The sequence below is a fragment of the Doryrhamphus excisus genome, linkage group LG20, assembly GCF_037039965.1.
Source record: "Doryrhamphus excisus strain RoL-2023G ecotype Guam linkage group LG20, RoL_Dexc_Guam_v1.1, whole genome shotgun sequence".
Taxonomy (NCBI): Eukaryota; Metazoa; Chordata; class Actinopteri; order Syngnathiformes; family Syngnathidae; genus Doryrhamphus; species Doryrhamphus excisus.
In genome coordinates this window covers 1,008,298-1,020,703 of record NC_136376.1, presented here as the reverse complement: position 1 = coordinate 1,020,703, position 12,406 = coordinate 1,008,298, and the positions used below count along the sequence as shown (strand labels likewise).

General features: G+C 46.8%; 1 protein-coding gene across 6 annotated transcripts in view; it reads left to right on the top strand.

Moving 5' to 3' along the window:
* The window catches only part of zmiz1a (zinc finger, MIZ-type containing 1a), a 100,785-nt gene that overhangs the window by 73,033 nt on the left and 15,346 nt on the right, over positions 1-12,406 (top strand). For 5 of the 6 annotated variants that reach the window (XM_058059206.2, XM_078787414.1, XM_078787413.1 and 2 more), the window contains 3 exons: positions 4,628-4,735; positions 7,533-7,646; positions 9,613-9,718. In XM_058059206.2, coding sequence (XP_057915189.2) covers positions 4,667-4,735; positions 7,533-7,646; positions 9,613-9,718 — 289 coding nt within the window. In that variant the 5' untranslated portion in view covers positions 4,628-4,666. Of the gene's footprint in view, positions 1-1,588; positions 1,766-4,627; positions 4,736-7,532; positions 7,647-9,612; positions 9,719-12,406 lie in introns of those variants that run through there. The other variant, XM_058059207.2, reaches the window with a different exon arrangement.

The following is a 12,406-nucleotide window of genomic DNA, read 5'->3' as shown; positions in this document are numbered from 1 at the left end:
GTTTTCCACTGGAGATAATGGCCACTGTGCAGAGACGGTGGGGAGGGGCGAGCGCGGGCCGGCACAGCTGAGTGGTGTTGATTGGCCTGTTTGAAAACACATGAAGTGAAGTGCACACACACACACCACACACACACAGACACACACACAGGCAGCCTGGGAGGAAAGTGTCGCGCTGCAGCCCAAACCACATTAGAGCAAATGAATCCATTCCACCTCCTGTTACGGCAGAAGAGCCTCCAGGAAGGGGGGGGGCGGGATGGGAGGGTAGTGGGTGGGGGGGTTGTGGAGTGTCATGGGGGACGGGCGAAGAAGAAAAAGAAGATGATAGACAAGGAAATGGAAGCTGGTGGAGGAGAGAGTGGCCACGCTGGGCGCCTCTAATGATGTCTGAGGGCGACAGAATGTGGGGAGAAAAGCACAAAGCGTCCGTGGGAGGGCGGCCATGTTAGTGAAGACATAGTGGACGATGGAGCGATATCGTGTCCCGCTGTGTCCGCACAGCTTCATCTTCACATCACCTTATTCGTTTGCTTTAAACGCTCAAATAAAAGCCCGGACGTACAAAAAACCAAAGCAATTTTAATTGCAAGTAAAGCGGATGCTCACTTTTGGTTATTAATTGATACTCGCATAAAATGTCAAATCTGCTTTTGACACACAGCTAGCTCCTCCAACTCCAAATATACCTGCTGGCTTCATGTTTGGCTCCCATTTCCGACAGAATGTACAACAAAAGCAACTGTTGTCATGATTCAAATAGATTAGGCCTCAAAAACCTCCACTTCTCTCTTCGATTGCTGTTGTTCCCTCATGACACAATCCAGGTGGAAGGCCTAAACATGCCGCACACGCTCATTCAACACATTTCACATATAAAACGTATCGCTACTCACCACTCATGGATCATCTATGAACACATGGAATCGGACAAATATGGTGCGTTCAGGGACCGTCCAACGAAGTGCAAAATCTCAATCCTTGTCAAAAAACTGAAATTCAGTGAATCATAAAGACGTAAACATGGTGGCCTTTTTGGGACGTATGTTTTACCTTTATTATTATTATTACCTTTATTATCACCTATTTATTTAGGAATTATGACCCCCTTCTAGTGAATACTTTTTTTTGGGGGGGAAACAACAACAAAATATTTTTTTGATCAAAAATCTGCCAATTTTTGGAGAAAATATGTCAAATAAAATAAGTAAAATAATGTTGTTATTCTAATATAGTAATAATAATAATGTCAGGAAAATAATAATTATTAAGAATAATGTGTTGATTTTTTTCTTTGAGTAAAATAAACAAACATTAAATAAATTAATTAATTAATAATATGAATAAAATATAACAAATATCAAAAATATTTATATAATATAAATATAACATACTTAGTTTAGCTAAAATAAAATTAAGTAAAATATATTAATTGTATTTACTTTATTTTAAAAATGTAACAATATTATGATTATAAACACATATCATGATATAAATATTAATATGAATATAACTGTAATAATAAACGGAGTTCTATAAAGCAGTTCTTCATGTTCAGCACTAAGTAAGTCAGTATATAACCCTTGCTAAGAACAAAATATTTCCAACTTTATGTAAATTGTATGTTCAATGTATTGTTCAGCAAAGCAATAAAGCTATTGATGTTTGATTCTGTGGAAGCCAAGATGGCGGTTGAACGTTGAGCGTCCAACGTGCTAGCTGATGGACTACCTGCCACCATAAAGCTTCCAGGTTGCGTTCAAGTGTGAGTAGAGGTCACGTTGAGTATGTTTTTCCACCGCAGATCATTTCAACTCTTTCTTTTTGTTTTTCTTGCCATCGTCTGGTCCTTTTTGCGTCCGTGTGCTCTCCTCGGGAACATTCCCCAAAATGTCACTCGTATTGTTTGTCACTCCTGTTGCCTGAAAGGTTGGCAGCAGAGTTGGGTGCTGCATAATTGGATGTGTAATCCTTTGTTTTGCGGTGCAGCTGATTAAGATGTCGGTTGAGACAAGAACAGCGGAAAAGTGTGGAAATGAGGCCGAGACGCGTGTCGGCTTTGCTGTTAACAGCGGCCGTCCCTGGCCGTGATGACATGACAGATTAGCCACTTTATTGTGCTTGGCTATCGGGAAGGTAAACACGCCGGGAGGAGGCGACGGTGTGCGGAGGAGACGAGGGGAGGGGCTGCGCTAACATTATGCAACCCCCCCCTGAATGATGGGGTGTGGTGCCGAGGCCACCCGGTCACTCGTCTTTATTGATTTGTGACATTTTCCCCTGCGAGACGAGCGTCCTGTACCTTTAAGGATGTGAAGGCGTGTGGCTTGTGGCGGCGGGTTGCTACATTTCCTCCTGGCGAATGACTTCCAAGTGATTGTATTTACTTTCAATGAAAAAGTTGCTTTCTTGCTCCCCCCGCACCTCCTCCTCTTTCTCTTCTTTGGTCTCCGTGTGCTGGGACAGCGGAGCAGCAGTTAATCAATACCAGCAAGGTCGGATTGGGGGGGGGGGCAGTGGTGGCCCCGGAGCGTGCCCTGCGAGCTGGCAGTGAAAGAGCTCTCACTCTGACTATTCTACGTGAATGAATGATGAATGAGACCCGAGCAGCCGAGGCAGCAGAGGATGGAGGCACCTGCTGGCCTTGAGGTGGTACTGCAGTAGAGACGGAATTAGGCCACAAGCTTTTTCTACAGATGGTCAGTGAAGGCAGCACAATGCTGAACGCAGTCTGGGTCATTCTGCTCTTCTGCTTGAGCTTCTGTGTTGACCAGGGGCGTCACTAGTTTTTGAGGATGGGGGGGCTTAGCCCCCTGGAGATGCACAGGTTATGAATGAATGTACTAGACATAAAAAAATCCCAAAAATCCAAAAAAAAAACAAATACTGAACAAGAACCGGGATATAACTTTCACACTTTTGGACTTTTTAGCCTATCATTATTACTATCATCATTATTCTTATTCTGATTATTACTACTAGATAATAAATACAAAAAAAAATCACAAAAAAATATCAAATTATTTAGGGGGGCTTAGGAACCTTTTAGAGGGCTGAAGCTTTTTGGGCGGTCTTGCGCCCCTGTCTCGGTATGGTCCATGGCCTTTATCTTGGGGTCTATAGGCGTGTTATTTCATGTCTTAAGGGCTCTTATAATGTCGACACTCATATTTAGAAGGTGGTAAACATGTTTTCTATGCTCTAGCTAACAAAATATTCAATTTCTAAGGAATCCTACAAATTTGTGAAATAATTCATATTTCATATTTATGTTTCACGAGATTAATGCTGAGGCCTGAGTCCATGACCTGCAGTTATCTACCAAAACACAAGGGGGTGATGTTGTTCTCCCCAACTAGCTGTGTAGCTTCCTGTGTAGTCGTATTTTTAGCGGCGAACGGTGGCTACTGAAGCGACATCCAGATGGTTAATATCGATATCAGGGCGTCATAAGGTGCCGCATCATGTCGCTAGCAGGATGTTTGAAATAGTAATTAACAGTCACATCAGAAATAACGCCGCTTGGAGTGCATGCATCAATATTTCCCGGACCCACAGCGGGGGGTCTTGAGGGGGAGCGTTTATCAGTAGTAAACAGCCTCGGTTCCCCTTTTATGCGGAGGAATCTGCAAAGAGATAAACATATTTGAACGGCATGTTCGTCCATTTTTAGCACATTTTTTAACGCTGGTCAAAGCATTTCATGATCTTACTCTTTTGGCCATGATCCCCCCCCAACCCCCACTAATAACACAATAGAGATGCTGCTGCCTTCCCTAATGTGGGGTTAGTTAGCCTACTAACTACACCACTCATTCCACAATGGTTAGTGCACGCCGCACGGTGGTCTGGTGGTTAGCATTTTGGCTTCACGGTCAGTTGGAACATCTCTCTGCGGAGTTTGGATGTTTTCCCCGTGCGTGTGTTCTCTCTGGGTACTTTGGTTTCCTCCCACATCCCAATAATATTTGTTGATGAACTAGCTTAATAGGAGACTAAATTGTCCGTAGCCGTGAATGGGATGGTTATTTCTCCATATGCGATTGGCCTGAAAACATACTGTATAGGCTCCAGCATGCCCCGCTGACCCTGGTGATTACAAGACGTACACAAAACACGAGGATGTTAGTGCGCATAGGAATAAAAGTGTGCATAGAATAAGTTGTGGAACAGTCTACCCCCACAAAGCAAAATGCAAATGACTTTACCAGCACACAATGTCAACTTAACTTTCCTGCAAATTAAATTCTCGCTACAAAGTATTGATTTTTGCGGTCATGTTTTCTGCCCCCAAGTTGGTACAGGCCGATGTCGACACGGTAAAGTCATGCAACTCTGTTGGAATGCTATTGCATAGGCGAGAAAGTGTGCATGGTTGACAGCACACCGCTTGTTTTCCTGGTATTCTCCCTTTGTGATGCTTTACCTTTTGGTGTGATGGGTCTTTTTTCCTTGTTTCGTACCCCCCCATGGGACTTGCTTCCATATCGTTTCTGGCTTTTATTTGGGTGACCATGTCATCTGTATCTTCATCACAGTCCTAATCATGCAATGCCCTGTGGGGTACGTCGTGGTCGACTCGACAGCTCAACACTAATATGAGTGTGGATTTTTATTTTTTTTGCAGATCAACTAACTTTCATGGCGTCCCGGTAGAGCCGCCAACATGAACACGCTACCATCCATGGACCGGCACATCCAGCAGACCAATGACAGGCTGCAGTGCATCAAACAGGTATCCTCGTCTCTGCACTACAAACTCCACTCTGTCAGTAAAGACTTTAAAGGGCCCCCGTCTTCTTCATATCCTCGGCTTGACACGTGGTTCATGTGGTTTTGTTCACCCTCTACGCACACACACACACACACACACACACAGACATAACCCAGGGCTACCGCCTCTGCGTGTGATTAATAGTCGACTAGAGCTGACTAGCTGACAGGTTGTAGGCTTATTTGTTTACGCTCTGTGGGCGTGATCCTTTCTCATCCCCCGACACGCATGTGACACTCCTCCAATCGCTGAATGATAAGGCTTTGAGCTTTAGCCCGACCCCCCCGCCCTCTCCCACTGCCCTCTGAGCGCCCTCTATCATATAAACCTCGACTCCAGCATGGGAGTCATTCCACAATGACTGGGTTGATGTGTCATGTGACTGCCTGTTTGCCGCTTTGTCACCAGCCAGCGAGAGGTCGAGCTAATAACCCGCTAATAAATAAATGCCAGATTTCTGCCATTTATGGAAGGGATATTGGGTACGCTTTGTAAATAAATGGGCAATTTATTTGGCACCCCCTAGTGGTGCTTATTCCTCAGGGCGGCATCTTCTCAAGGGGGGCTGATGGTTGCTGGTTCCCGCTTCCATTCCACTATTTCTACTTTCCAACATTTCAAATCATGCTGATTTTGGTCTAAAACAAATGGATGAATAAAGTGGTGCCCCTAGTGGTGGGAAAAGGCTTTCCATTTTCCATCACTGTTTACGTTCCATTTATTTAACTAACTAGGTGGTGTGGCGGAAGCATTTGGTGCTGGTTGCTGGTTCCATCGTCAGTCCTCACGTGATCGTTCAATTCAAATTTGGACATTTCAACAAACATTCTCCATTTTTACATCCCAACAATTCAAATGTGGACATTGTTTTGAAAGTAATGTGCAGTACCACCGATTTTGTTTCCAATCCGCGATCTGATATTTTGTGCAAATTTATGAAACTTTATTTTCTTGTTCCACATGAAGTCGTACTCGTAAAACCCCCACCAAAATGCTTCTTCCTGCTGCCTGAACATGACATGGAACATTCATCTCCCAACCCGATGGTTGCTGGTTCCATCGCCAATGGCTGAATAGATTTCGGCCCATTTCTCGGCTATCTCAGCATTCATTCGACATTTCAGTTCAGCTTCAGAATTCACACGCAATGTTGTAGGGAGATGGCTTCATCTAGTTTGATGAAAGCAACCTTGTGTCCACATTGGAATGGCAGCCATGATGTGGGGCTGGCCCGGGGGACGCATGGTGGCCATTGCCAGTACGTTCACGCTGACATGAGACAGCGGAGGGGCAGACGGTGGCGGAGTGGAGCGGAGCGAAGCGGAGTGGAGTGCTTTGTGGAAGCAGTCAAGTAGGCAGTGAGCCGTCTGATCCTCGGCAGGCTTCAGAAGGAATCCGTCCATCATTGCTTTGTGTGCTGAATTTGTACCCCCCCCCCCCCCATCCTGTCCCCGCCCTCCCCGTCCTTGTCCTCACCCAACCCCTGTAACAGCAACAAGACCGGCCCCTTCCCTCCCCCAATCCTCTTTTTGGAAAAACACAGCTTTCCCTCCGCTGTCCTCCCCCCCACCCACCGCCTGGATGTTGTCAGGCAGAGTGACGATGCCGAGCGGAGCTGCGAGTTCGCATCCAGACCGACGGCCCCCGCCGAGCCGGCTCTGATCCCTCTCGAGCCGCCGCAGGCTCATCATGCCTCCCGTCAAGCAGCAGCAGTGCCAGCTTGTATCGCTCATGCTCGTCGGGCGGCTCTGCTGCTTCCGCTCGTCGGTGTCGGCCAACTGGTGTGGGTCACACTGACCCACCATTTCCACTGACACCAGCTATGGATGACTTTTCATGTAGCACTTCATGATATTCATGGTGGAAGGGTACGTCTGTAGCCACAGCTGCCCTGGCGTAGTCTGATGGAAACATGGCTGCCAATCCGCGCCTACGCCCTCTCGCTGAGATTTTGGTTCATGTGTGTCTGTGCTTCTGTGTGAAAGGCACCAGTGGATACATGGCGGGTCAAGTGTCAGCAGGCCGTCTGTGTCAAAGGAGGTCTTCCTCCTTGAGGCTCAGAGGTTTTCCATGCTGGACGTGTCTCGCCACCCCATCCTTTTCTAGAAACAGGCTCACCTCTCGCCGCTCCTGCACGACAATAGTCCGAGCTTCTCTGCAGGGACTCGCAGACCAAGGCGCTTGTTGGGCTCCTGGCGTGAGAAGAAAAAAAACACTTTCAAGTAGGCTCAATCTCGCCGTCTGTTCCACAGCTATTAACCTCCTGAGCCGTGAAGAAAGGGAGCCCGAAACCCGCCAGCGAGAGTAGCCTTCAGACACCCGAGAAGAAAAGCCTCGGTGAACAAGCAAGAGAGCCTGAAAGAGATTAGACACACCAACGGCGACGGAGTCTGCCAGGCTGGTGGCCAAGTCCAAGCAGGGGACCTGGGGTGGCCATGCAGGACCAGGATTGTGGAAAAGCAGCAGGGAATGACAAGAGCGTTGGCGGCGGAGGCGAGGGGGCAGGGAAAGATTCGGTACGGGTCATGAGGATGAGGGGCGGCCGTTGCCAAGCGAGATTAGCCAGAAACGCTGGCGTCATTGTGGAGGGGGTGTGATCTTCTCCCCACAATGAGCACCGAGTGGGCGGACTTTGGACGGCGTTGAGGTCCTCCAAGCACACGACCTCAAACACGGCTACTTCCCATTCGTGTGAAGGAAAAGGAAAAAAGAGGTGTTTTTTTCCTGTTGTTCCTAACGCTCGCGTGTGTTTCCACAGCACTTACAGAACCCGGCCAACTTCCACTCGGCGGCCACGGAGCTGCTGGACTGGTGTGGGGATCCCCGAGCCTTCCAGAGACCCTTTGAGCAAAGCCTCATGGGATGCCTGACGGTATGCAAACACCAACGATGCTTTCTCTCTCTGGCCTTTTAGCTTTAGATGAATACTTGGGATGCTTTGAACATTACCTTTAATAATACTAATACAATAATAATAATAATAATAATAATACAATAAAAGGTACAATAGAAAGATAAGAGAGTTTCAAATATATGACAATATCTTAAATATACTAATATAATTTCTACTATGTCACGCTCCTTTGCACACTGTGTGTATGTGAGCCACCCCGCCTCCACCCACCAAGACAAAGAGACACTCCGTTCATGCCGTTGTTCTTTGGAAGGAACGCGCCAAGGTGCTGGAAGGAATGCACAGAGTGAACCCTCGTCAACGACAAATCTCGTCACATTTCAATCTCTCGAGATCTCATGACACAAGATCTATCTCTATCCTGAGATGAAATAATAACTATGACTACTTTCAAGTACACACTTTCCTGTCATGTACAGTACTTCCTGCAGCGTCTTTATTTGTAATGTACTTTATTTACCCATTGTTATGCTCGGAAATGCTTCATTTCAACAAGAAATACATACCAATGGTTTAAATGTGTATTTTTTAAAGTAATAATAAGCAGTAGTCCACCACAAAACGGTGAAGACGTGGCATTGGATTCCTGTATATGTAATGTGCTAGCTCCTCCTGCCAGTTATTAGTGATGGCCACCACCTTTCACTATAGAAATAAACAGAATGATGAAGTACATTTGCAGTACAGCAGTATGAATACACTAATAGCATGCATACGTGTGGTGGAAGGGGGCCGGGGAACGGCGCGTACCAATCGCCTGCTATCACTCATCAATGTGGGCGGAGGTCCTGAGGTGTGTAAAAACAATAATAAAAAAAAAAAGCTTCCTTCGCAGCGAATTGAGCGTTTCACACATGAATCTGTGAGATCAGACTGGAGGAGCATTGTTCCTATCACAAGCGGTAGCGTGAGCAAACAGATAAAGGCTCATTAATGTGTAAATGACAATAAAAGCCTCTTAGAGGCTGATAAAGAGGCGTACGGCGCCGCCGAGCACCGGGATCCCACTCAGCGTGGCGCATCGTCTCTCTGCTAAATTGCTTCATTAGACTCCCACCGCAAACAGCTCCTTATCGGGAGAATTACAGCCGGCCGTGCTCGCGTCCTCCCGAGGATTTGCTCTTCCTCGTGACGTCACCGCCAGCGTCCGAGCCGGGAAGATTAATACCGCCGTGCGATCTTTAGCCAATGAGATTAGCTCAAGCTAAATGGAACGTATGTGTGAAGGCGCTCGCCGCCTCCGGCACGCCGAGGTCATCCCGCGTTTCCCTGCTGGAGCTTCCCATCCGGAACCAGGGAAGGATGATGTGACGGTGCCTTTACGGATGGTTCCGTTTGTCTCTTCCACAAAGCAACAAGTTCTTTATGAAATGTATCTTTTCTTTAAAAGCTGCTTTTCTCCCTTTCTTTCTATTTTCCTGAAACGTGCAACACCTACTGTATGTTCCACTGCTAATTGCTAAAGAACGCTAGAAACAAACATTTCTTTCTCATGAAAGACACAAGTTCGATACCGCATACTTACCTACTACTCATGCTAACTCATACTAACTCTTTGAATATGCAGTGTCTCAAATGACTCAAATTAGTGACTCAAATTACCTAGGATGCAAACGGTCGGTATTTGGACAAATAAATGGCACACTCGGGATCTAAACGGCCACTTTCATATTTAAAGAGTTTAGAGCTAAAGTGAAATTTGGGCTCGGGTAGGAGCGCAAAGCATTGTGGGTTATCATGTAGTACACTGTAGTGTAAACGCTTTGCATACTGTCTGATGGATTGGGTATGCAGTGTGGATACTACGTAGTAGTAAGTATGCGGTTTCCAACACAGCCATGGTCAGAATGGTGAAACATGGCCGCTACTGAAGGGCTTGTCCAATTGAACGAGCTAACGAAGAATATCATCTTGGTTGTTCCAGGTGGTCAGTCGCGTGGCGGCCCAGCAGGGTTTTGACCTGGACCTGGGTTACCGGTTGCTGGCCGTGTGTGCCGCCAACAGGGACAAATTCACCCCCAAATCTGCCGGTAAGTCCCCCGCTCCCGTCCCCGCAGAGATAATGTTCTCCACAGGAAAGTCTACTAAAACATCCTGCTGGACAAAACCAGCATTAATTGATAGATATAATAAAGATTAGCACACGGCTCGCCCTCCAGCGAGCTTCACTCTGTTCATGCCGTTGTTCTATGGAACAAATGTGCCATGGTGCATGCATGCTCATGACAATTTATTGATCATTTATTGATTATGGGTGCCATTCATTTATTACAAATAGGATGTTTATGTTTGGTCGCTAGCATTGTCAATTAGTATTAGCATTTTAGCTTCCCTGTAAAGCACGACGCGTCCACTTTGGGACTTTGGGGATGTTGCCAGCCAGTCCCATCTCGGCTGTGGTGGGCAGGAGGAGCTAAAGTGGGCAGGCAGACGTCAGCGCACGTATCGATCGTCTTGTTTCCTCGTCTGTGTTCCTGCGCTGCTGGGATAATGTGATTGTTGTGCACGCCGGCTCGGTCGTCTGTCTGCGTCCCGCCAGAGAATCATCCCCGGGTCTCAGGATGATGGCTCTGCTATCTAATAGAAGACAGCGGCGTGTTTTATAATGCACGGCGGCTAAATGCGAGCCTCGTCCCTCCAAGACCAGGACGTCCCAGGGTGCAGACTGCCGGGCGACACGGATCCCAAATCACGATGGAACTTTTACCGCCCTGTCGTGATGTTTTGTTGCCACGCGTGCACACGCAGTGCTGGTCCACGCCGCCTGCCTGGCGACTGAAGATGTGCAAATGTGACACCCGAGAGGAAGGGCAGCCAGACTCTTAAAAGTTTCAGATCAATCTCACCGTGACTTCCTGTCCGAGCCTCACGCTAAAAGGGAATCGATGACACACCAGGCCAGCTTGGCTAAGTGCATCCAGATATTACCAGCCCTACGTTCACTAGATTAATTCATCTGCGATTAATCTGTACGGCCGCAGACATGTCTATTTGTGTATTTATTTACACCACAGGGCTGGCTCCTCCCCCTCCAAACCCTCCTGCTGGCTTGTCGTCGCCGTGAGAGATACTTTTTAGCGTATCATCGCCTATTTACAAAAGATCATGACATGTGCTCCATGGTGGCTTTCTGACCGATACCGATATCATTTACTACCACATGCAATACAAGTTATTCTTGATATCATTATGGGCAGAATGATTGATACTGATATGCCAATGTTGATATTGGTGCACATCAACAATTATTACTGTTTTTTGCAGAACAAAATGCCTAATTTTGAAGAAAAACTAATTTTCAGCAAGTTTGGGCGTATCGACTCCAATATCATTGTTGATATCAAGCAATCTGGTTGTTTTGTATTTGAGACGTGACTGGGGTCGACTTTGTGGAGTGATATCAGCACTAGAATGTTTGACTTAGATACGGGCTGCTGCTCCAAAATCCATACCAATACTGGAACCCTGATATCGGGTAGGTATCGACCCAGCCGTCCCTCCAGAAGAAGCTAACAAGATGCTGCGTGGCGTGCACGGCGTACTCTGAGCGGGGGCCGTGGAGGTAAACACCCGCTCAGCTGTGTCAACAGACTGAAAACTTCCAGGGCGGGGCTGCGGAGGAGACGCACGCAACAAACAAAGTGCTTGATGATGATGATGATGAACACATGCTGGTCTTTCTCGACGGTGATGAGAAGGATGGGCAGGCAGCTTGGACGTTGGAGAAGAGGTCCTAGTTTCTAGTTTGGTGAATGTTGAACAACAACAATGGCGTCGGCTTCCCTTCCAGCAGGGCTGCCCAAAATGCGGCCCAGAGCCCCGGTGCAGTCCAGCAAATAAAACCACCATTAAGTCTTTCCCCAGAACTCTTCATAGAAAATAGGATTCTCTATTATATTACATCATTATGTTTGTGCTTTTGAATATCAATTACAGACTAGTATTTATGCATAACTAAATTTTTAAATGAAATAATACATTCTGTAATATTTTGGTGGCATTTACTTATTGTTATTATTAAGCTCTGCGATGGAGGTATTTGCATCTTGTGTTGTTTTTAGATGTTTTAGCAAGTTTGGAGTAAGCTATGGGACAATATCTCCGTCAGAATATCTCTTTGAATGTTCTGAACTCCTGTTTGAATGCTGGTGTTGTGTGGCGCAGCGTGTTGTGGTCCGGAGAAGTAGAACAGGCGCAATAAAAAGTTGTCCCTGTCGAGAAAACGAGACGACTCAACAGCGCCTCTGCTGGATGCAGCCAGGTAGTGCGCTTTATTTTGCCACAAAGACCAAGTGGAAGAAAAAGTCTCCGTTCTTTCATCCGATCACGCTGACGGCCTTTTTATATTTCATAACGAGCAAGTAGTAAGAGCAGTGTGATGAATTATTAACTGATTTATTTTTAGCAACACTGGCCTCTTCCTGCGACTCTTGCTTGATTTCCCTTCCATGATGAAATCCTTCTGCAACTCAGACAGCAGCCAAGACGCCTAAATAAATACTCATGGTGTGCGCTTCCAGACCTTTCTGGCTCCTCGGGTCCGCTCGACGGGCCCAAAGATGTTGAAGGAGCAAAGAGGCGCCACTCCTCGCTCACACGCAGACAACGTCCTGTCCAAACCGGACCGGCAAATGATTCAAATCCCCCTTTTGTTCTGCGCCTGACTGATCTGGCACCCACACCTCACTACTAAGCCGCCATTGCCCCCCCCCTACCCC